Source organism: Mus caroli, unplaced genomic scaffold, assembly GCF_978045245.1.
Source record: "Mus caroli unplaced genomic scaffold, Mus_caroli_1 scaffold_9, whole genome shotgun sequence".
In the NCBI taxonomy this organism is placed as follows: Eukaryota; Metazoa; Chordata; class Mammalia; order Rodentia; family Muridae; genus Mus; species Mus caroli.
The window spans coordinates 92301094-92324233 of NW_028227264.1; the positions used below are offsets into that span (position 1 = coordinate 92301094).

Here is a 23140-nt window from a genome sequence, read left to right on the forward strand (position 1 = left end):
GACCAAGCATTCAAATATAGAAGCCCATGGGGGCTATCCTTATTCAAACTGCATGCCAATATATTCAAAACCCTTAATAATATTTGCACACACTATGTTCTCAACAAATATAAGGTAATGTTATTATTACTAGTGGTTTATTGGCATTCCACGAATATCATATACGTAATTATCTGGAACTTATGCCAAGTCTAGCTGAAGATTCTGAACTGAAAGAAAAGTTCTTTACCTTGAACAATCGATAAAAACTCTTTTGTAACCTCTCTATGTAGTAAGTCTCATCTTTCCCAACCAAAATCTATGCCTGAGCATCACATCCAGGCAGGGATTCTGTATGATTCTAGCCCACACAAACGTGCTATGTGCTCACAAACTGATCTGTTCAATTCATGTGTGTGCACGCACATATGTGTATAATTTAGAGCAGTTTCTTCGTGTCATGGGGACAAATATGAACACATTAATTTAGCTGGCTGGAGGTGCTCCCTTCTATACTGCCTTGCAGCTAGATGTTATATACACGGATGTCCTGCATACAGCTGACAGTCAATTACTAATGATAGACAGGGAGCTGTTTATAAAAGGGCCTCATTCTCCCATGGGCGGTTAGTCATAGCAAGACAGAGAACATAATTTTAGCATCATATTTGAATCCTACCTGACAGCTTAGAAACTAATAATTCAAGGCTATGCAGGCAATTAAAAGAGATATTTTTTGTTGTTGTGTGACACGAAATCAAACCTAGCTGTCATTGATATTCTATGATTGTCACCAAGAAGGTCTGCATGGTCTTTGTCCCCTTGCTCTTCTAAGTTTATTTGTGACAGCCTTTGCACAGCAGTATTTATTTTAATTAGGTAGAGGTGAGACAAGCCAAGGTAATTTGTAGTAGGCGTGTTCAGTAAAGACTAAAATTCTTGCATAACAAGATCTCATATCAGTGACAAAAATGTCTCAAAGAGCCAGGTATAGTGGTCTAAACCTTTAATCCTAGCACCAAGGAGGCAGGGTCAGTTGGTTCTCTGTGAGTTGGAGGCCACCCTGGTCTACAAAGGTTAGTCAAGGCTATACAGTGAGATGATGTTTAAAAAAGTCTGTTAAGACTTATCACTTTGTTTATCCAAGATTTTACTCACTGGGGATAAGCTTACAAATTCGCACGTCCTATCCTAGCGCTGTTAGTTAAGTCTGCCTCAGCAGAGATCAAGTGTGAGATTCAAGATATGATCCCTTAGGTAGGTAGATCTTATGCCTCCTATACCACTATGATCCCATGGTCACATCCTGCACACTGGCCTAATTGCTACAGGTTCAACAGTGATTTACATTAACAGGCAGAGAACATGGTTTCCCTCTTCTTCTAGCTTTGAGACCAAAAGACCAAATTTAAATGCTAAAACTTTCATTGAAATTAGTTAGTTAACCAGGAGCTGAAGCATCCACACACAGTGAGGACAAGGATAACATCAGTTACGCTTAGATACCCCAGTTCTATGATAACAGTCACCAGATAGCCCAGTGACTGTATTAGTCACTGTAGCTATCCCAGTTCTAAGCATTTGCTTGTATCAGGCTCTTCCATACATATTTAACAATCACTGTTTTAATATTCACAAGGACAGGGAAAAGTTGGCATCATTACTTCATTTTATATATGTATCACTGGATCACACCACTGTTAACATGTGAGACTAGGATTTCAACCTGGATCCACCAGAAAACAGAAGCCATAGACACTGTTCATTATGTATCTCTATCTCCTGAAACACCTTTTTGTGATCCATTACTGAACACTCGTGGTGGTTAACTTTTAGTGTTACTTCTCATCATCAGCTTCATTCGGCCAAGAGATGCCGAGGAGCTAAGTCAAGCACATTTCTGGGTGACTTGTGAAGGGGTTTCTAGAGATGACTAGCACCTGGAACAGCAAGCTACAGAGAAAGACCAGGTCGCACTGCAGGTAGCACCACTCCATCGGCTGAGCACATATGAAGGGAGGTGGAAGGAGGAGGGCAGCAAGCATGGGCAAGAGCCACTTTCCCCACGCGGCTGTATTCAGTGCAGATGCTGGTACCTCTGGACATCTGGCCCCAGCTTCTGCAGCCCTTCAGTTTGCATGTGCTCTGGTGACTGCAGGGAGCTCTCAGCCCTGCAACCTCCGGCTGGGCTGTATCATTAGTTACCTTGTTCTGAGGCTTCAGGCATCTTCATCTGAAAAGCTGTTGGGGTGTCTGGCTCTCCAGCATACAGCCAGCCACTGTGGGACCATTAAGCTTCCAGTCGTGTCAGTCAATAGAATGAATCTCTCCTAAGTCATATGCACATAAACATGCATGGGAATACACATGTGCACACCTAAACACCACACATACACAAATACACACATACATATATACATACGCACATTAACATACCATATACATGCACATATACACACAAACACACATATACACACATAACATCTATTCATTCTCTTCTTCTAGAGAGCCCAAAATACAAATATAATCTACCCAAATTAAATTTAAGCTTGTTTTTTTTATGCTGTCTACCTCAGGAGAGCTATATATTTACTTAATACAAAATAAGTTCTTTATTTTAAAATGAACAAGGGACACATTGATAGCTGTTTTGTTTTTTAAAGGAAAACACAGACTGTATTCAGGAGTTCAAATCTAAAGGGAATTAAAATTTAGGTTAACAAATTGCTCTGAGAATATAAATAGAGAACCTGCAACGTTGCTGTCCCCAAAGCTAAGGGTCCGATGGGAGGCAGGGGAGAGTCTGCCCTCTGGTCCTTCAGACATCACCCACCTCCTCAGGCATGACCAACCCTAAGAAACCATGACCTTATGACCCTGCCAGAGAAACCAGCAACGATCTCCTGGAAACATCCAGAGAAGTAAGTGTTTAGGCCTTGGAAGACATACAACTTTTCATACTCTAGTGGCACAGCCGGACATCCATAGAGACCACAAGCAAAAAAGGAGCATGACTTTTCAATAAATCATTATTTTTAAACTGTCAGTGTAGATTTATTCACAGGTTACAGTTGGACATTCCCTATTCTAATGTATGGATTTTTCATTTTCTTTTTTCTTTTCTTCTTCTTTTTTTTTTTTTTTTTTTTAGTTTTTTAGCAATTAAAAAAATTCAAAATTATCTTTCTGCTTCCACTGCTGGTGGTGATAATGGTGATGAATACTGTCCACTCCCCTACTAAAAGGAAGCTCTGTGAGGGAGGGGTCATATTGCTGGCACAGCTCCCACTCCAGTGCTAATACAAGACTTCCTTACAGGCAGACAGTTCACCTTAAATAGTTGAGGACCAAGTACACAAGTGGCCACGACTTCACAAATGAAAAGCTGAAGTTGCCAACAGACATCTGAAATACCTTTGGCCTTATTAGTAATATCTATCAAATAATGGCATACGGTTTTTCACTTGTAAGGCAACCGTCTGGAGTAGTACGATGACTGACAGGAGAGAAAGCTGGTGTCATTTCCAGAGGACCATTGCCATCATCATTGAAGTGGACATGAATATACCAACTCAAAGGTGGGCAATGGATTGGAGAGCTCTTTTCCAGGGGAAGATACGCAGATGGCTGACAAATACAGGAGAAACTGTTTGACACTGTGTATCTTTGAAGAAAATCTCATCGAATAGGCAAATCTCACTTCCCACCCCCAAGCATAGCCATGAGAAGGGATAAAGGGAAAGTAACGGGTGTCACTGAGATTGTTGAGAAGTCGGAACCCTGAGTGTTGTCTGCAGGTGCCTAAGGTGGTAAGGCTGCTGGGGAAAAGAGAATGGTTTGGGAGATCCTTCAGTATTTAAACACAGAATTATCATGTGATTCAGTAATTCCACTCACTGAAGCCAGGAGCTGATGTAATACAGTAATCAGAAGGTGAGCACAATCAAATGCCTATTATTGGATGAATGGATAAAAATACTTGGTATACAGACCCGATGCAGATATAAAGGAAAAATTGAAATACTGACATGCACTACACTGGGAATAACTTTAGAACATTATGCTACTTTAAGTAAGCCACACACAAGGGGACAAATATGACACAATTCCATTTATATGATGCACCTGGAATAGGCAGACTGGGAAGCTGAAAGTGGAACAGAGGTTACCGGAAGTAGGGGAGGTTGGTAGGGAGGGGTGGGGAGTTCATTGTTCAGGAGTAGAGTTGTTGCCTGAGGTGATGAAGCAGTTTGGGAGGTGGGTGCAGGGGTGCAGGAATGTGTGCATGACGTTTGAACCTAACAGCTGTCCGGCCCATCAAATGGCTAAAATTATATAGTATGTTTATTTTATATATATATATATATATATATATATATATATATATATATATACACACACACACACACACACACACGTCAAGACTTGTCATAAGAAGAATTTAGCTATGAGGCTATTTTAAGGCATTGAATATGACAAAGGAGTCTTTTCACATATGAAAAAAAAAAAGAAAATTCCCCCATGGTGTTGGTTAATGAAACAGCAAGTCACACGATGTATGTAAAGTTGATTCCATTTATGTAAAAATTCTATTGTGTATACATGGAGAAAATTCTAGATATCGCCCAAATGCTAACAGAGGATTTTTCACAGAATAATGGCTATGAAGTGATTTTTTTTAAATTCGGTTTGTAATTTTCCACACCAGTTGAAGTTTTCTAGCAAAAAAACAAAACAAAACAAAACAAAAAAACAAGAAATAAACAAAAACCCCTTTTAACAAAGTAATATGCTATTATAAGCTCACATGTAGAAATTCGAATTCAGGAAGTGTACTCTGCTGTACTTGCAGTTGGATACAAGCTGCATCTCTGTTTCCATAGCAAAGGGATGTGGTACCGAGAGTCTCAGAGGGGAGGAGCTTACCTTGGTCATTGGAGGTGAGGGCTCTTTGTCTTTGTCTTTGTTGTTGGCAAACAGAGCTTCAATTTCAGAGCAACATTCGAGGATCATGTTCTAGAAATAAGAAGAACTCAACAGGGTGACTCTGATGTTTATCGGGAGAGTAGTCCATGTGAATTAACTGTCTTTGTCTTACGTCACCTGACCCTTACTCCCAGGCTGTGAAAGAGGAAGTTGGAGGACATTTGAAAGGATACAAAGTAGCCACAAAACATGAGAGAGAGCTGAGCTTAATCAGGAATGTCAGCTGCTATAGTAGCGTTTTCTCTGGATAGTGACTGTTAAGACTCACATTCTGCAAAGGAACGAGTCATTGCATACACCAGCAAGATTTTGCTGAAAGGACCCTGATATAGCTGTCTCTTGTGAGACGATGCTGGGGCCTAGCAAACACAGAAGTGGATGCTCACAGTCAGCTAGTGGATGGATCACAGGGCCCCCAATGGAGGAGCTAGAGAAAGTATCCAAGGAGCTAAAGAGATCTGCAACCCTATAGGTGGAACTACATTATGAACTAACCAGTACCCCGGAGCTCTTGTCTCTAGCTGCATATGTATCAAAAGATGGCCTAGTCGGCCATCACTGGAAAGAGAGGCCCATTGGACAAACTTTATATGCCCCAGTACAGGGGAACACCAGGGCCAAAAAGTGGGAGTGGGTGGGTAGGGGAGTGGAGGGGAGGGTATGGGAGACTTTTGGGATAGCATTGGAAATGTAATTGAGGAAAATACCTAATAAAAATATTTTTTAAAAAAGGAACGAGTTAATAATTTATACCAAAATAAGGTTTCCATTGAGAAGAAACCTTTGGGATGAAGAGATTCAGGTCACCGGGGCTGGGGGTAGAAAAGAATGGATGGCCATGGGGAACCAAAGGGAAAGGGTAATGATGGAAGTGAATGGAAAGAGCCATTAGCATACAGGCATCATCATCTGCCGAGGGCCTTGCATGGCCTGACTGTAGGGACACAGCTGTCTTCATGTGTGGACATCTGACCTCCCTACAGGCAGAGCTGACACAACCAGACCCTGGCCATGTGAGCTGTGAGGTGAGATGTTTTGCTGGTGAAGGCAGCTACTGGGTTAGTGATGGGAGCTGAGGAAAAGGAAGACCCAGGAGTTAGAGAGTGTCTGTGTCCCTCATGGGTCTGAGTGCGGCTTTGGCTCTTGACTCCCAGCGCTGGTTTCTGAGAGATTTGCTGTGCTCTATCTGGTCATCAGCTGCACCCAGACTTACTGTGCACGCATCTCTGATGCGTGTCTCTGCCTTTGCCCTCCACGCCCATTTTACTCGAGCAAGTGTTGATTTCCTTTACTTACAACTAAAGGCATTAAGACTAAGAGCTTGAAAGATGAGACTAGGGAGTCTGGGGAGATGGCTCAATGGTCAAGAGCACTGGCTATTCTTCCAGAGGACCTGGGTTCAATTCCGACAACCTACAGGAATGCTCACGGCTGTCTGAAATTCCAGTGTTGGGCGACCCAACATCTTCATATAGACATGTGCTGGGCAAAACACCAGTGCACTAAAAACAAAATTTTAAAAAGACCTGGAGATAAAAGAAAAAGGAAATGAAGAAAGATAGGCTATGTAGGTGGCTCAGTGGTTGGTGAAGCCCTTGTTCTTCTAGAGGAGCTGGGTTCGGTTCCCAACATCCACATGGTGGCTCAGAACCATGTGAACTCCAGTTCCAGAAGATTTGGAACCATTTTCTGATCTCCACAAGCATAGACATGCATGCCGGCAAAACACACATATAAAAAAATAATTAAATCTTTAAAAATGATGATTGGAACTATGCTATACCTGATTCAATATGTTGTCAGCATAGCCTTGAAGGAAGAATCAATTCATTTTGATGACAGTATCAATATACATATGTACTGGCATACAAAATATTAAAATGATTAAAATACATTAATTTTTAAATCATAGCTGAACAGTTGATGGCTAAAAACTTAAGATGAAAAGCAAATGAAGCCGGGAAGTGGCACACGCCTTTAATCCCAGCACTTGGGAGGCAGAGGCAGGTTGATTTCTGAGTTTGAGGCCAGCCTGGTCTACAAAGTGAGTTCCAGGACAGCCAGGGCTATACAGAGAAACCCTGTCTCGGAAAAGAAAGAAAGAAAGAAAGAAAGAAAGAAAGAAAGAAAGAAAGAAAGGAAGGAAGGAAGGAAGGAAGGAAGGAAGGAAGGAAGGAAGGAAGGAAGGAAGGAAGGAAGGAAGGAAGAAAGAAAGAAAGAAAGAAAGAAAGAAAGAAAGAAAGAAAGAAAGAAAGAAAGAAAGAAAGGCAAATGATAACAGACCTTAGAGTTCCCAGCCACGTAATATCTAAATTTTAATACATGCATCTACAAGTAAGTGATCCAATCAGAGCTTTAAAAAAGATTATGGAAAAACTACAGATAATTCTTAAAATTAATATATTCAAGATATTCTGCTGGATGCAGCGGGATACAAAGGCGAAGAAACAGACCCTAGCTAAAATTTACAGAGAAAAATAGATGCACGGTAAAATCACACGCAAACAGCATCGGCTGGGAACACATGTCATTATGGCATATGCTGGGATCCTAGCGGTGGGAGAGCAATTCTTGCTGTAACGATACGGAGGGCTTACTAGAAGAGAGCTCCTGTGACCTGTGCCCTGAAAGAGCAGAAGGCCAATTTACCACTATTGTATGACTGAGGTCCTCCCTCCCCCCCAGCAACCATCAGTTGCCTATATCTCTTGGGGGAGGGGTGGGAACTCATAAGCTCCTCTCTGTTCCATGACAGAATGTTGTCAGACCTGTCTTGTGCAGACCTTGTGCAGGTAGCCAGTGCTGTCTTGAGTTCATGGGTGTTAACAGCCCTGTCATGCTCAGAAGACAGCTCTTCACAGTGCTCCCTCTCATCCTCCAGCTCTTACCTTCTTCCCTGATGCTCTTGTAGCCTTGAAAACAAGAGCCGGTACAGATATCCCACTGAACCCTGCATCCTCATAGTTGCTTACTCTCCGGACCTCCATCACTTACCCCTCCCATATCCATATAGGAATCCTTAATGAACTATAGCAAGCCACAGACAGATGAAAAAAACTCCATGAAAGTAGGAGGGGACTTGGTGAGAAGAGGGAATCCAATGGGAGCAGAAATATGGTGAGGGAATGTGGAGGAAGAGACAATGAAAGGACATAACACACATTCTATAATGCAATTATACATATATAATTGTATACAGTTACATTAAGATACAATGAAGAATAGATTGAAAAAATAAAAACAAACAAGCAAAAAGGAGAAGAAGAATTTGAACTGATCGAGAATGGACCCAAGGGCAGGGGTGAGATGAGGCACCTGAGCTACAGGCTGTGGACATTCAAGGAGCACAGAGGGCTGATGTGGTCTTTTCTGCAGGAAGGATGGAAGTGTGAGACATGAAAAATAAGCTGTCCATGACAAACAGCTCACATAAAAGTCAGGAATCTGAGTCCAAACCATGGGAAGTTAGTTAGGAGGAGACGGAAGGAATATCGATACAGATTGCCTTAAAAATGTAATCCTGACCACTGTTGAAAGGTTCGCTGACCTGGGAAGCAACAACAGGAAGAAAAACCAGCCAGGAGACTGCAGGCACCATGTGAGCTTTATAAAGGTCAGCATCACAGACTAAGAGAAATGGAGGAGAGGGCAGGAGGCCCAGCATTGATCACTGCACCCGATGGCCCTCTAGGTTCTGGTCCACACTTCCACACAAAGGGGACCATGCCTCTCCACTCTCCTGCACTACTCTAGTTTATTATACACCTGTACTTCTCACTGGATTCTTGACTTGTTAAAAGTATGCCTTCTCGCTATAAAAGGTTTTGGTAACGGCCACGATGGGTTACTGCCATGATTTCATCAAGAGCCATCAATGAAAATGGCTTTGTGTGTACCATTCACCATCACAGTGACAGATGAAGAGCGCAGTGTTTCTGATAGATGCCTTCTACTGCCTGTCTCAACATTTATCAAACGGGAATTTAGCCTCAGCGAGGCCATGTTGCTCAGACTGTAGTGGACACCACATTCACACATTGTGGAACTGGCTGACTTGAAACCGGAGCCCTGAACACCTCATGTGACCTTGTTGCCACAGACTTGGAGAAAGCGCTCAGCTCAGCATTCCTAGCCAGAGGTGGTGTGAAGCTTGCTGCATCTGGTAGGTGTCACAGAGAGATGAGGTGATCCTTAGTCAGGCTTTGCCTTGTTCCTTTCAGAGAAACACACATGAGTTCAGAGACGGACCTCCGAGCAACTCCGACATGCTAAAGCTAATTCTCGTACTTAGTCCGAATCCTCGTCCTCTTTGACCTACAGTGAGATTTGAAAGGCTTCCTAACTTGTTCTCGGGCCTTGAAATCCCTGTTCCCACCTCTCTTGTCACCGTCATGGTCATCAAATTGTTGGGTGAATGCCATTCAAGCAGGCACATCTTTCAATTCCTCTCAACCCCAGACTGATTTCCACACAGCCCATTCCTACAGAGCAAAGTCCATTCACCATTTTCTTAGTCACCATCTGTGGACTGCTCCCCACAGGCCGTGGGGTGAAGTGGGAGTCAGAGATGAGCAAGACAACATACGGAGCTCTGTGTGTGTGTGTGTGTGTGTGTGTGTGTGTGTGCACGCGCACACATGTATTGGGGGCGGGGGAAGGGAGGAACAACAGAGTCCTCCCACACTGCCTGGTGAGGTCAGAGTGAGGAGCTCGTAAGTCCTCGTGTCCACCTCGCCCTCCAGCTTCACCTTCACGTCTCCCCAGAGCACCGCTACATATGTATTACTGTGCCCTAAATGTTTACAAATAACGGTTTCTCAGAAATGGAGAATGCTAAAGCCAGAGTGTGTGCATTTTCCTCTCCAGGCCTCCACGGCCAAGGTGCTTCTATATTTGGAACCTTTAATATACTAATTTCCATTCATTTATACTGTTCAGGCCCTCCATCAATACCTGCTGAAGTAACCTTATGCATTTTGGCAAATATATAGTGAGCTTCTTACATCTCCCTGTTCTTTTTTTTTATTATTATTTATTTATTTATTTATTTATTTATTTATTTTCAAGACAGGGTTTCTCTGTATAGCCCTGGCTGTCCTGGAACTCACTCTCTAGATCAGGTTGGCCTCGAACTCAGAGATCTGCCTGCCTCTGCCTCTGCCTCCTGAGTGCTGGGATTAAAGGTGTGTGCCACCACAGCCCAGCACATCTACCTATTCTTATTCCAAATAATCTGCTTACATCGTAAAGTCAGCATGGTTTGGAGACCCTTTGATATATATATTTGTTGTTGTTGTTGTTGTTCTTGTTGTTGTTCCTTTGTTGGTTTCTTTTGTTGAGACAGAAGCTCATGTAGCCCAGGCTAGCCTTAACTCCCTGTGTAGCACAGGAGGACCTTTAACTTCTGATCCTCTTACCCTTACTTCCCGAGTGCTGGGAGCAGAGGCATGGACCAGTGAGCCCAGTTTTAGGTTGTGCTGGAGAATGAACACAGGGCTTCATTCATGCCAGGCAAGGGCTCTACTAACTGAGCTTCCTGCTTAGCCCCCTCCTATGCTGTAGTAGGCCAATTCTGCTTGCTGTGAATGGTGGAACAAGAGAAATCAGTCATTCTGAGCCAGTGCTCCTGTTAGAGGATCCAGAAGTGATCTGAACACCTGCCTTGGAGCGTCTCTAATCTGCCTTAAATTAACATCTGTGTCCCAAATTCCCTGGCTTATTCTAGACCTTAGGGACTTTGAAAGGGGGAATAATTAAAATAGAAATGAAAAAAAAAGAAGAAGAAAATAGAAGTAACTGAGAAGAAACAAAGGAATAAACAAAACCAATACCACACGTAGAATCCAAAGGCACATGGTTGTTTACATTCTTATAGGCAATTCCAACCAACAATACATAATATGTAATAGATATATCACATTATAGAAGCCAGGAACTCCTGCTCAATTCCAGACCAGAATCGATTTCTTCAAGTGTCCTAGTCAGCTTCTAATTAGCTGCAAGTGCGAATCACCATGACAACAAGTTTAGTTAATGAGATTTGATATAGACCAGAATGTAGTTTGTTTTTAAAGTGCTGCTTAGTATCGTGTAAGAAGGAAAACTATGTATTATCTCCATCTCTTATTAATAGGAACACTGTGAACAAATTCACTTGCCAATTCAACTCCAGGTAAACACAATTCCTTGTATTTGGTGATGTTCTTTCGCCTACAGAGCCAATGGGAACAGGACCATGCCTAAAACAAACTTTAAAGCCAAGGATACACTAAGTGAAGAAGACAAATGGAAAAGTACAGGGGATATAAAGGTTGAAGAGGATTGGTTCTGCTGTGGTTGACCCCAACGCACCAAATCAGAACATGAGAGCAAGTCACCGGCCTTCGCTCGGGAAACACCCATCCTCTGGATTCCTCCCTCCTCCCCCACAACCCGATTTATTCTTGACTTGTCTATGTTCACAGTCAACCTCTTGTCTCAGACATTTGTCTTTCTTATGATGAATTTTTCCAGGGTCAACTCTGGAAAGGCTGGTTCTATCCAAACAGCCTATCTTTGTATGAAAGGATTATTTATTTTAGAAATGAACATTGGTCCCAGAAAAGCATTAGCCATCTGACCTAGGAAGTAAAGAAGAGTGGCAGAACACAGTCTAGAGTCCTCGTTCACATGGTAGACATTTCCCACCTTGGACAATCAAAGGACAGTCATAGTATTCTAGACTATGTCTCAAAGATAGCACACAGATAAGCTTGTGACTAAAGAACTGTCATTTTAAGTGCACCACTACAAAAAATGATCTTGTGAGTTGAGAGGGCTGAGTCCTTCTGGAAAGCAGGCATGAGAAGGCAAGGTGCTCTTTGTGAAAGAAATGTATAATCTGTTTATCTCTACAAAATCTCCCGAGTTTGAGATACTGGGAGCCCTCTGACCTATGGGCAGATTTATTGTCACATACAGCTTATCGGTAAGCATCGTAATTCACATGGTCACATCTAAGGCCACTGAAAAAGGGTACACGACTAGCGTTCTAAGATGTCTGCTCCTTACAAATACTAGCAGAGAGTGCAGAGGGCTTAAATGCTGTGGCATTTTACAAAGGCTTTCTGGGCTCACCTGATAGACTCTTACATATGGGCTGTTAACTTGCATAATGAGAGAAACAGAGACTGAAAATACCAACAGGTCTACTCTGAAAATCTGCAAAGTTGCTAGTTCTTATGCATTCACGTAGTAAAAGCGCGTAGATGAGGTAAACGTGAAAACGAAGGGCCATGTAAGTATTATTTTTTAAGAATTAAAGAGGTTTAGTATTGGTAACTGGTTACATATTCACCTGGCCAAAAGACTTAAGAAAACAAAAGCCTGGGTGAAACTAAAGTTTCCTAGACTGAAATTAAAGAAAGGATCCGGAAAGCTTTTCAGAGAAGAGTGGCGAGGAAATAGCTCATAGTGCTACAGCCTCAGTCAGGTAAGCAACCAGGGAAGGGCTGGAAGCACACACACTACCTGGCTCTGAGAGCCACCTGGTTTAAATGACTATGGAAGGCCAGGAAGAAAATGGCACTGAGACAGGATGGGATCAGTTTGAGCTCTTGAGTCAAAAATCTATGAACACCTGAAAATTGGATATAATGAGTTGAAAATAGGGAAGCATAAAAAAACTTAGTCCAGAAAACCAAACACCCAAGAAAAGAACATAACCAAAGGTCTTTGTGCTCCAGCTTGTTGACACTTTTTACAGGCCCATAAAAATATGAACAATAGGTATGGTTTCCAATACATGTCATTATACAACAGTATTCAGAAGAGGAAAGGAAGGCAAGGGTTAGGAAGAAGTGGGTGATAAGTTTGCCATATTATAAAATAGCCAAACAGAAAATCAATAGCATCTAAGATCAACACAAGAAAACAATAACGACTCCTGACTGACATCAGCACCATTTGGAGAATATGTCTGAAGTTCTGACCTCCAAGTCAGTAGGGAGATCATTGGTACAGACAGCATAAGCCTTATTTGATGAACACAATGTTAGCTCAAGTGGCATGATGAAAACATGAAGGACAGGGGTGTGGTCTCCCCCACCCCCATTTCTTCTCTCACAGGATGCATGCTAAGGAGAAAGCATGGTTGGTAAAGCATTTGCCTTACAACCATGGTGTCTCAGTTAGGGTTTCTATTGCTGCAAAGAGACACCATGACCAAGGCAACTCTTACAAAGACAAACATTTGATTGGGGATGACTTAGAGTTTCAGAGGTTTAGTCCATTATCATCATAGCAGGAAGCATGTTAGCGTGCAGACAGACATGGTGCTGGAGAAGGAACTGAGAGTTCTACAACTTGACCTAAAGGCAGTCAGAAGGAGACTTTTTTTCTGCAGGCAGCCAGGAGGAGGCTCTGTTCCACACTGGGCAGAGCTTAAGCACTAGGAGACCTCAAAGCCCACCTACATGGTGATGCACTTCCTTCAACAAGACCACACCTATTCCAACAAGGTCACACCTCCTAATAGTGCCACTTCCCATTGACCAAGCATATTCAAACCACCACACATGGCTACCTGAGTCTGAGCCCCGGAACTCATAGAAAAAATAAAAAATAAAGAAATAAGATCCGGGTATTGTGGAACATGGTTGTAATTCCAGTGCTTGGGAAATAAAGACAGCCAATCTAGCCTAATTGGTGAACTCCAGGTTCAGTGAAATACCTTGCTGTGAAAAACCAGGTGGATGGCATTTTGCAGAATAATACTTGAGGGTGGCCTCTGGTCTCTAGGTGCACACACACATATATGCACATACTCCCACATACACAAGTGCATGTGAATACACATGTATGCACATGAGTTAGACCATATCTGGAAGCCCTAACAAAGAAAACAAGAACTTCTGTGATAGCGTACAATGGGATCCTTCTTAAAACTGCAAAAGTTCATTTCTAGTCATTCAGGAATATACTTACTTCCAAGTCTGTATCAATTGGTTTCTCTTCAGGTTCTACTGTCTCATAGATATTTTCCTCTGAAGTAACTTCAGGAACCGATGGTAAGGATATCTCGGCTATTTGTGCAAGATTAGATAGTTTCTGGTGAACTGCAATGACACTAAAAATAAAAAAACACACACATATATATGTATTCATATTAATTTGAAAATTCAAGAGGTGTACTGGTTTTAGACTCAATAAGATTTATGAATTAAGCTTTTATTTAAGAGTTAGGTGTCTGTATTCCCCAAATATCATCTACTCAATCATTCCTTCATTCCACAAACATGAGCAAAGAGACAGCAAAGAAACACACTCATAATGTTTATATCTATTTGTGTACTCAAGATAGTAGATGTTAAAACATGGAAAGGGCATAATGTCAGAAGATACCTACTCAAATTATTCCAAATATGAAAATACATATTTATATAGGCAAAGAAACCCCAGTTAATCAGCCAACAGGAGATTCACTCTTGTATAGATCTTGATGGCATGTTACGGCTGTCCAGCTGACACAAGGCAAAAACTATAACAAATCAGAACTTGAAAAGGCCAGGCAGTGTTTGCATACTTTAGAGGTGTGTGTGTGTGTGTGTGTGTGTGTGTGTGTGTGTGTTCTACCATGTTTGTCTGTGCATGTGACTGTGTGCATATGTGTGTCTGATTGTGTATCTATGCTGGTATATGTATCTCTGTATGTGTTTTTATGTCTATGTGTGTACATATGAATATGTGTGTCTGTGCCTGTGTGTATATCTATTTCAGTGTGTTTGTAACTTTGTGTGTTTGTGTGTGTGATGTGTTTGAGTGTGCATGCTGGGTGTGTTCTGCTATGTGTCTTTGTGTATCTCTGTGTGTCTCTGTGTGCATGTGTGTGTGAGTGTGTATCTATGTCTGTATATGTATCTCTGTGTGTTTGTGTATCTACGTGTTTATCTATGTCCATGTGTATCTATGTCTCTATACACATCTATGTGAATGTGTCTCTGAATCTCTCTGTGTGTGTGTGTGTGTGTGTGTGTGTGTGTGTGTGTGTGTGTGTGTGTGTGTTGGGGGGGCTGGTAGGGGCAGAGAGAGTTGAAGAAAATTGAGAAAGATGAAAAACAAGAGGCAAAGCAGAGGCAGAGAAGGCAGTGGCAATGCTGCTATAGAGGGACAATGTCAAGGGCTTAAGGTCACTGAAGACCGGATGCTCTGAGGGCAGAAGGACCAGTGCAGTGGAGGTCAAAGGCTTGTACTTGGAAGAGGCTCAGCAAGAGCACCTGCATGGCCCCTAAGTGACTCTACCCTGCAGGAACAGAATGAATATACATGGGTCTACTCAAGGAAGGACATTATTATGCAAAATGAGATGATGATCCAAGAGCAGAGTAGCCAAAGATTATACATAGAAACTTTAATTCTCCAATCTTCCACAGAGTCTCTACCTGTGACATGGAGTACTATTTGATTCTCTCCTTGATACTACATGCATACATACTATACATGTATGCACACACACACACACCATACACACACATACACACTCACACACACTCAAACTGTCAAGCAGAAATCAAATAGTAGTCCATGTCACATTTTATATACACATATTTTTTTTCATATTCAGTAAGCATCCTGTATTGCATTTTTCTGTTAAAAGGTAACAACTAAAACATAAAGATTGGTCATTAATTTTGTTTGGGAAACTTGCCCAGTACAAAAGTGGATACTATCCAGTTGTGCTGGGAGAGCTGTCTGTTGAGTTGCAGAGAGCAGGACTTGGTGAGTCCTAGTAGGCTCCTTCACAGGTAGGGAACCTACCAATATCCTGGTCCTTCCTTTATCCCTGAACCTTCCAGCAAGTCAGCTAGCATCCCCCGGGAGATTCTTCTCTGCCAAGACTGAACTAATTAAACCCACTACTTGTAACTCATAGAACATTTCTAAGGTGAGAACAGCATAACTGTATATGTTTAACTATAAAACAGTACGAAGGGAAGAGAATGTCCTAAAACCCATTCTTCATTCTTAAACCTAGAGAAAACATTCTTGTGTCTTTTCAAAAGCCACATAGGGCTGAGGGGCATCTCTGCAATAACATGCTTGCCTGGCATGTTCAAAGCTGTGTACTCTATCCTTAGCACCTCAAATGGATGCTTAGCTTTCTCTTATAATACTTGGGGTTGTACGAATAAATTAATCCTTGACAGTGGGTTTTAGGTTCGTCCTGATTATCCAGGGGCCATAATGCCTTGTTCAGAGTAAATGTCCAGAGTAGATGACTCTCTTAAGAGTGACCCAGTACCCAGCAAAGTCTGCTGAACTTTGCGGTGCGGGCCTGACCTCTCCCTAGGTTTTCTGCTGCCTTGCTTAGAAAGGATAGCATTAGGGATGCTAGTTGCCTACTTTGGGCTTGGCCCTCCTGATTACTAATGCTTTGACCCTCCTCTCTCTCCTGCCAGCTGTTGCTTCCCTCAGCTTACTCTCTTCACCTCTCTGTCCCCAGGGTGTTGCAGGTTGAACCGATGCTGCTGTGGATTCAAATGCTTAATACTGGCCCCAATCCGGTTGCAGTCTAGAGGAACACACTGTCTACTTATGCTAAACTGTGCCTGCCAAGGCTCTCTGACTGGTTACATAAAAGTGGCTGGCAGCCATCTACTGGGGAGAACAGAGGTAGGTAGGGCTTAGGTTTCCTGGAGATAGCAGGTAGGGACCACTGAGCATGAGGGTGTGGATTGGGGGTGGATAGAGAACCAGGAAATGGGCTAATAGAGAGAATCCAGCACAGACAGAACTACTATTGATGAGTAACTTGGGCAGCACATCTGGGAAATAGCCAGTCTAATGTAGAAAAATAATTTAGGGGTAATTACCCAGTAATTGCTCTAAAGCTGATTAAATAAATTGATAGGACTCTGTCTCAATTATTGGGGAGGGGGAGGCTGGCAGGGTCATAATAAGAATTAATAGGTTATTAAATATACAACAACACCACCAAGGCCAGTGTCCATTCCAGCTTTCACACTTTCTGTCTTGACCCCATAGGCAAGTATTCTGTAGGCATAATCCTGCCTGGGTTGTGTAGCTACCCAAGGCTCTACTCTTCCTAATGCTGGGCACTCTCTCTTTCTCTGCCAGGGACTGGAGGACAGGACCCAGTTGGAAGCAGAAACACAGATGAAGATGAAAAATGATGACGTGGGGTTTAAAGGTGGGGAGGGTGGGCAGACAACTTGATTCCTGTCCCAAAGGCTTAATGCCCACTTAGAATTAATCAGTACTTTTATTTGTAGATTCCTGAGAACATGTCTTTTGTTTTTCCCCTCTGTGGCTTTAAGTAAAACAATTGAAAGGTGCCTTCCCCAAGGAGAACTTAAGAAAGAAATAAGGAGGTACCAAAGAGAGGGGGCGTCCTCTCAGTTTTCTCTACCCCAGAAACTCTGGCTTTGCCTTCAATGAGTGAACAAGAGCTGACAGCCATCAGAACACATCAAACCGTCCTGAGTCAGGAGAGAGAGGCCACTCACTGAGATGAGCTCAGGGACAAGGGCTTGTCCCTGACTGAGTCATTTACTGCGATCATAAGCACAGCAGTTTTAAAAGAATTCTATTTTTAAATTAAATGTAATTAAAATTTTAAGAGAAGCCTCTCATTGGTGCCTCTCTACTCTGCAGGTTTTATCTTTATGTTCATCATGTGGTTCTGAAAAATAAAAAAAATTAAGCACCTGCAGTGTTTCAGGATTTACGAGGTATAAGTAAATTCCAATACCCTGATTTTGCTGCTTCGTATGCTGGTATATGGCATATGCTTAGCTTCCCCACTTTTCTTTTGCTTTAAGGGGAAAAGGGAGAAAAAAAAGGAAGACTATTGACTGAATAATTGGAGGTCTGCCGACTCTCGAGACAAGCTCCTGTTTTATTCTCTTTCATGAGAATGCCAAAATGTTCTGAGATCTGAAAAGCATGGAGCGAGAATGGGGCTCTCTGGGAGAAGCAGGGAGGCGGTGGGTCTCCATCCGCACAGCTTTCACCAGATGCCCAGTGGGGCAGAGACCAAGTACCAGAGACACCTGTGCTGGCAGCTTCCCTGCTCCTGTTCATCTGCCATGTTTGAGGTTAACAATCATCAGAGAGATAGGGAAGAGGATGTTACCACTCTCCTCTTATAGGGGGAGAAATGGAGGCAGAAGGAGCCCAGGGCAGTGAGCCATTGAGTTGAAGAACAATTAGCTAAGCTAAAACATTTCTTTTAAACCCCCAAACAAGGAACTTGGTAAAAGGAGAGGAAAACAGAAAATAAACAAACAATATTTAACAAGACAAAAAAAATTAGAGATCTTTCCTGCTTGATGGAAAGAGAAGAATAGGCATGGCCAAAGCAGAGGGTTTTTAATTTGGAAAACAATATAAAATATGGTTGGGTAGAAGAAAGGAAAGACCTACCCACAGACACATAGACACACACACAGAGAGAGAGAGAGAGAGAGAGAGAGAGAGAGAGAGAGAGAGAGAGAGAGAGAGAGACCCTCCCCACCCCCCCACACTTTTTACCCTAAATTAATTGGATTGTTTGGGGGATAGTTTCTTATTATGTCTAGATACTTATTCTCTGTCCTGTACATAGCTCTCTGAGTTTTTCTTAATCTGTAGGCTATCTCTCCACTCCTGTGACTGTTCTCATTGCTATTTGGAAGGCCTTTAATGTCACACAATCTCACTTTCCAGTTTTTGATGTTATTTCCTGAGCAACTGGAATCTTTTTTCAAAAGACTCTTGTCCTTTACCTACACTTGGAAATGTTAACCAGTGGTTTTCTCTGGTGGTTTTGGAGTTGATCCAATTTGACTTTTTTCAACAGGATGAGAGATGTGGATCAAGTTTCATTCTCTCTCATTCAAATATCCAGTCTTCCCAGTGCTAGTTGTTGAAGACCCTGCCTTTTCTGTATTACATGCTTTTGGCACCTCTGTCCAAACTCAGGTGACTCTATATCATGGTTTGAATATGCTTGGCCTAGAGAATGGCACTATTAGGAGGTGTGACCTTATTGGAGTAGGTGTGTCAGTGTGGACATGGGCTTGAAGACCCTCATCCTAGCTGCCTGAAAGCCAGTATTCTGCTAGCAGCCTTCAGATGAAGATGTAGAATTCCTCCTGCACCATGCCTGTCTGGATGCTGCCATGTTCCTGCCTTGATGATAATAGACTGAACCTCTGATCCTGTAAGCCGGCCCCAGTGAAATGCTGTCTTTATAAGAGTTGTCTTGGTCATGGTGTCTGTTCACAGTGGTTAAACCCTAACTAAGACACTCTAGCTTCCTTGGTTGAATTCTGGGTCTTCTCTTCCATTCCACTGATCCACACGGCTGCTTGTGCCAGGACCATGGCTCCATGGCATGACTTGAAGTCGGGTATTGTGATAACCTTTATCACTGATCTTCTGCTAAAAGTGCATATCAATTCCAGGGTTATTCTCCTTAAGTCTTTAGTATCTCCATTGTACAAGATCGCATTGTTTGTAGATGGGATAATTTGACTACTTTTCCCAATAGCATCCTCTCTTTTGTTTCTTCCTCTTGCTATAGTTCAGAGAACAGAGGACGGATTGAAAAAGAGAGGAATCCACATCCCTGTCTTGTGGATTTTAGGAGAAATACTTTGAGTGGGTATTTATTTTCCCCATTTAGTAGAGTATTAGCTATAAGTTTGTAGAATATAGCCTTTATTGTGTTGATATATTCCCTCCATCCCTAGCTTCTTTGAGGCTTTTACTATGAACGCATATCAGACAGAGAAATGACAGAGATCCAGAGACTTTGCCTGTGAGTCTGTAAACCTTCTGCCTTCTGGGAATTCTTTCCTTCCCTTACTACTATTTAGACTAAAGTTTTCTCCTCCTTCATCCCCAGCTGGCTTCCGGGGAATGGTATTTACTTGCCTCCTCAGTGGAATCCAGGAGGTACCAACGTACAGGCTGTTGCCAGTAGGAACTTTGATATCTAAAATCCTCAGGGGCTTCAGGTTATATGCATATAATAATAAAACCTAAAGAAACATAAAAGCACACAAAAACAGACATCAGAACCATAACCGAACATCCCACCATTATTCCTTATAGAAAAGGGTACCTTATTTTAACCACTTTTTCTGTAGAAAAGAAATATTGTGGTTTGTTTCCTTCCTTTCAATTCACTGTGAAGAGAAATGCATTAATTCGGTTATGGCAACACATCCGTGGAATCCTGGAACATGAAATGCAGAAGCAAGATAATTGGGAGTTCCTAGTCAGCCTAGACTATATAGTGAGTTCTAGAGACAACATCCTCACCTAGACAAAAATGTACAAATATAATGCCATGAAAATAAGTGCTATTTGGAGTAATGTTTTGCACTGCAAATATTTAAATTTCAGCATTTGCAGGGCCTCTTTAATAAGCACAGGTACCTAGTGAGCATACACCTCTACCTCCTATTACTTTCAGTAGATACACCTTCCCACTCAGTTGGGTTACCCACTCCCACACAGCCACACTCCTCTCTTCCCCATTTATTTCAACTCCACACAACTTCATAGGCCTGTTTAAGAGGAGGGATTCTCTTGGTGACTCATGCCCTAGGAATTTCCCCGTTGCTTGGATTTGGATAATTCTTAAGTGTCTACTCTATCCAAAATTAACAGTTGTGGATTCACAGAATGTGAATCCTTCACTTTAGAGATTAGAAAGCAGAAGCCTAGAGCTGACCATCAAACCTGACTAGTCAGGCACACGCACGCACGTATCTCTGCTTCCACACAAGTCAAAGGAAAGACTAAAGGGATATCTTTAAGATTTAAAGACAAAAAGACAAAAAAGAAAAGGGAGTGAAAGAGATGGGACTTAGCAGCACTTTGAAGAACAGAGAGCATCTGGGGGACTCAGAAGAGAGGGAAGGTTGCATCCTAAGTGTCTTCAAAGGGATCGCCAACATCAGGCATGACTTGAAAAGGTGAAAAATGCCCAAGATTAGAGAGCCAGACATCGTGAAGGCAAGGGCAGGTGGGACTGCAAATAGAAATGTGAGAGCTCCTCTCACCAGATCCCTTCCTCTGTCCAAGTGGGGAGATTGAATATGTGCTTTGACACTGCTTCTGGGTGAAAACTACACTCGGCACACTGCAAATGTTAAATCAGACTATCTATATTCATGGCCTTAGCTATGGGAGTTACGTGCTGGGGGAAATATTGGAGTTAATGTATTATGAATAAGAGATAGCTACATGCTCAACCACAACACAATGTGGGCACATTCTCTCTGGGATCACTGGCCAGTTAAAGAGAAAAAAAAAAAAAAAACTCACTGACACTGGCAATTCAGCATCCTCCAATAAACTGCTAGATCTCCCTCCAGTCATCTTACAATAGAGCATCCATAAGACTGGCACTGTGTGTTTTCAGTTTCAGTGTGTCCCCAAACATAATCAGATAGCCAAAGGTCCACTGGAAAGGAAAGTGAAAGACAGAAACCAAAACTAACAGAAGAAAGGAACTCAGAGGATCAGACCTAAGATAGAACAGAAGAAATTATCAGTGATCATAACAAACCTTCAGAGAGAGAGAAAGAGAGAATGAGTCCCTGAAAAAAAAGAAGAGGGAGAGAGGACATGGCATTGGTGTGTCCATGGGCTGCTTAAGTGGGAAAAATAATGAGGATAAAATACATTGTCACAGCTAAGTAAGCAACAAGATATTTAAAGCGCAAAGATGAATCTGTCTCCCCCTGAAAAGTAAATCCTAAATTCAAGTCATAGGTAACAGTGAGAAAAGGGTAAGGAAGGTAAACTTTGAACTTAGTAGGCTCACTCTCTGAATAAAAGAACTTTAAGAGTGTACAGAAATAACCAGAGGGAAGACCCCGATAAGAGATGACAGCTCTACAGACTAAAAACATGATGTTCAAGTTGAGAAGTGTGTCATCGGTGTCCAGCAGAATGTATGGGAGGTTATACCAAGGCACACCATAGAATTTCATCACTCATAGGACAGAAGAAAGATCTCATAGCTTCCAGAGTCACAGAAAAAGACCCAGTATCCTATTCGGTATACATTCAAAGGCAAGCAAATCAGTCAATCAAAGCGATAACCGCACTCTGGTGGGTAACTAAGCACCATTCTCAACAGCTAGGATGTGGGCTCAACCTGTGACCATCAACATGTGAATGGGTAGAGAAAGCACACTCAAAATAGAACACTGTGCAGGCTTGAAAATGAAATCCTGACTGTTGGGCTGTAATTGAACCTAGAAGACAGAATGTGGAGTTAAACAAGCCAGATACAGCAACACAAACCCTGCCTGGCCTCACTCAGATGCTAGTTAAAGAATATATTTTGAGTTCAATATGAGGATACTTTTCATGAGTATTTAGAATAATGTAGCATAGGGACAGAAAGGAAATAACTGCTTGGGCAGGGAGAGTAGTAATAGGGGGTGGTACAGAGCGATGAGAAGGGACACTGATGTTGATTCAGAGTTTTATATGGGGAACAGTGTCAAAGTGGTTACAGTAGTACCTGTGCAACTCTGAGACCCTACTATGAGCATTGGCTTATAGATTGATGATCTGTTAGCTGTATTTTACTAAAACTGTTTGTGTCTGTCTCTCTGTGGAGTGGAGATGCATATGCCGATGTTCACATGAATATTGGGATGTGCACATGCATGTGGAAGTCAGAGGCTGACATTGGACACTTCCCTCAGTTGTTATTCACCTCCTTTTTGGAGACAGGGTCTCCTATTGAGCTTGAAGTTTGCCAGTGTGACTAGACCAACTAGCCAGTGAGCCCAGGCATCCTCCTATAAACCCACTTGTCCTCTGTCACACAAGAATTTTGTTTCAATTAAGGTCTTCATGTCTGTACATCAAACACTGTGCCAACCAGGCCAACTCTCTAGCTCTACTTTTTTTTTTTTTTTTTAGTTAAAAATACCAGTGTCAATATAAACAAATTCAAAATTATTTGTGAATACATGCATGACAGTACACATTTGTAACCCTGATTAATTAAAAAATTTCATTCTTTAATTCAAAGGGACTATTGAATAGACAAATACAAATAAATATATGTGATATGTATATATATGGAACATTAATAAATCATTTAAATTAAAATTTAAGAAAGAAAATCTATGTGCAAGTTGGCAGATATTTTTGTAACCTA

General features: G+C 42.0%; 1 protein-coding gene across 1 annotated transcript in view; it reads right to left on the bottom strand.

Annotated features, from left to right (window-relative positions):
• Cfap54 (cilia and flagella associated protein 54) overlaps positions 1 to 23140 on the bottom strand; it is a 284591-nt gene that overhangs the window by 18505 nt on the left and 242946 nt on the right. Inside the window, exons 65-67 of the mRNA XM_021174289.3 lie at positions 19882 to 19988; positions 13930 to 14071; positions 4906 to 4995 (exon numbers count right to left, since the gene is read on the bottom strand). Coding sequence (XP_021029948.1) covers positions 4906 to 4995; positions 13930 to 14071; positions 19882 to 19988 — 339 coding nt within the window. The remainder of the gene's footprint in view (positions 1 to 4905; positions 4996 to 13929; positions 14072 to 19881; positions 19989 to 23140) is intronic.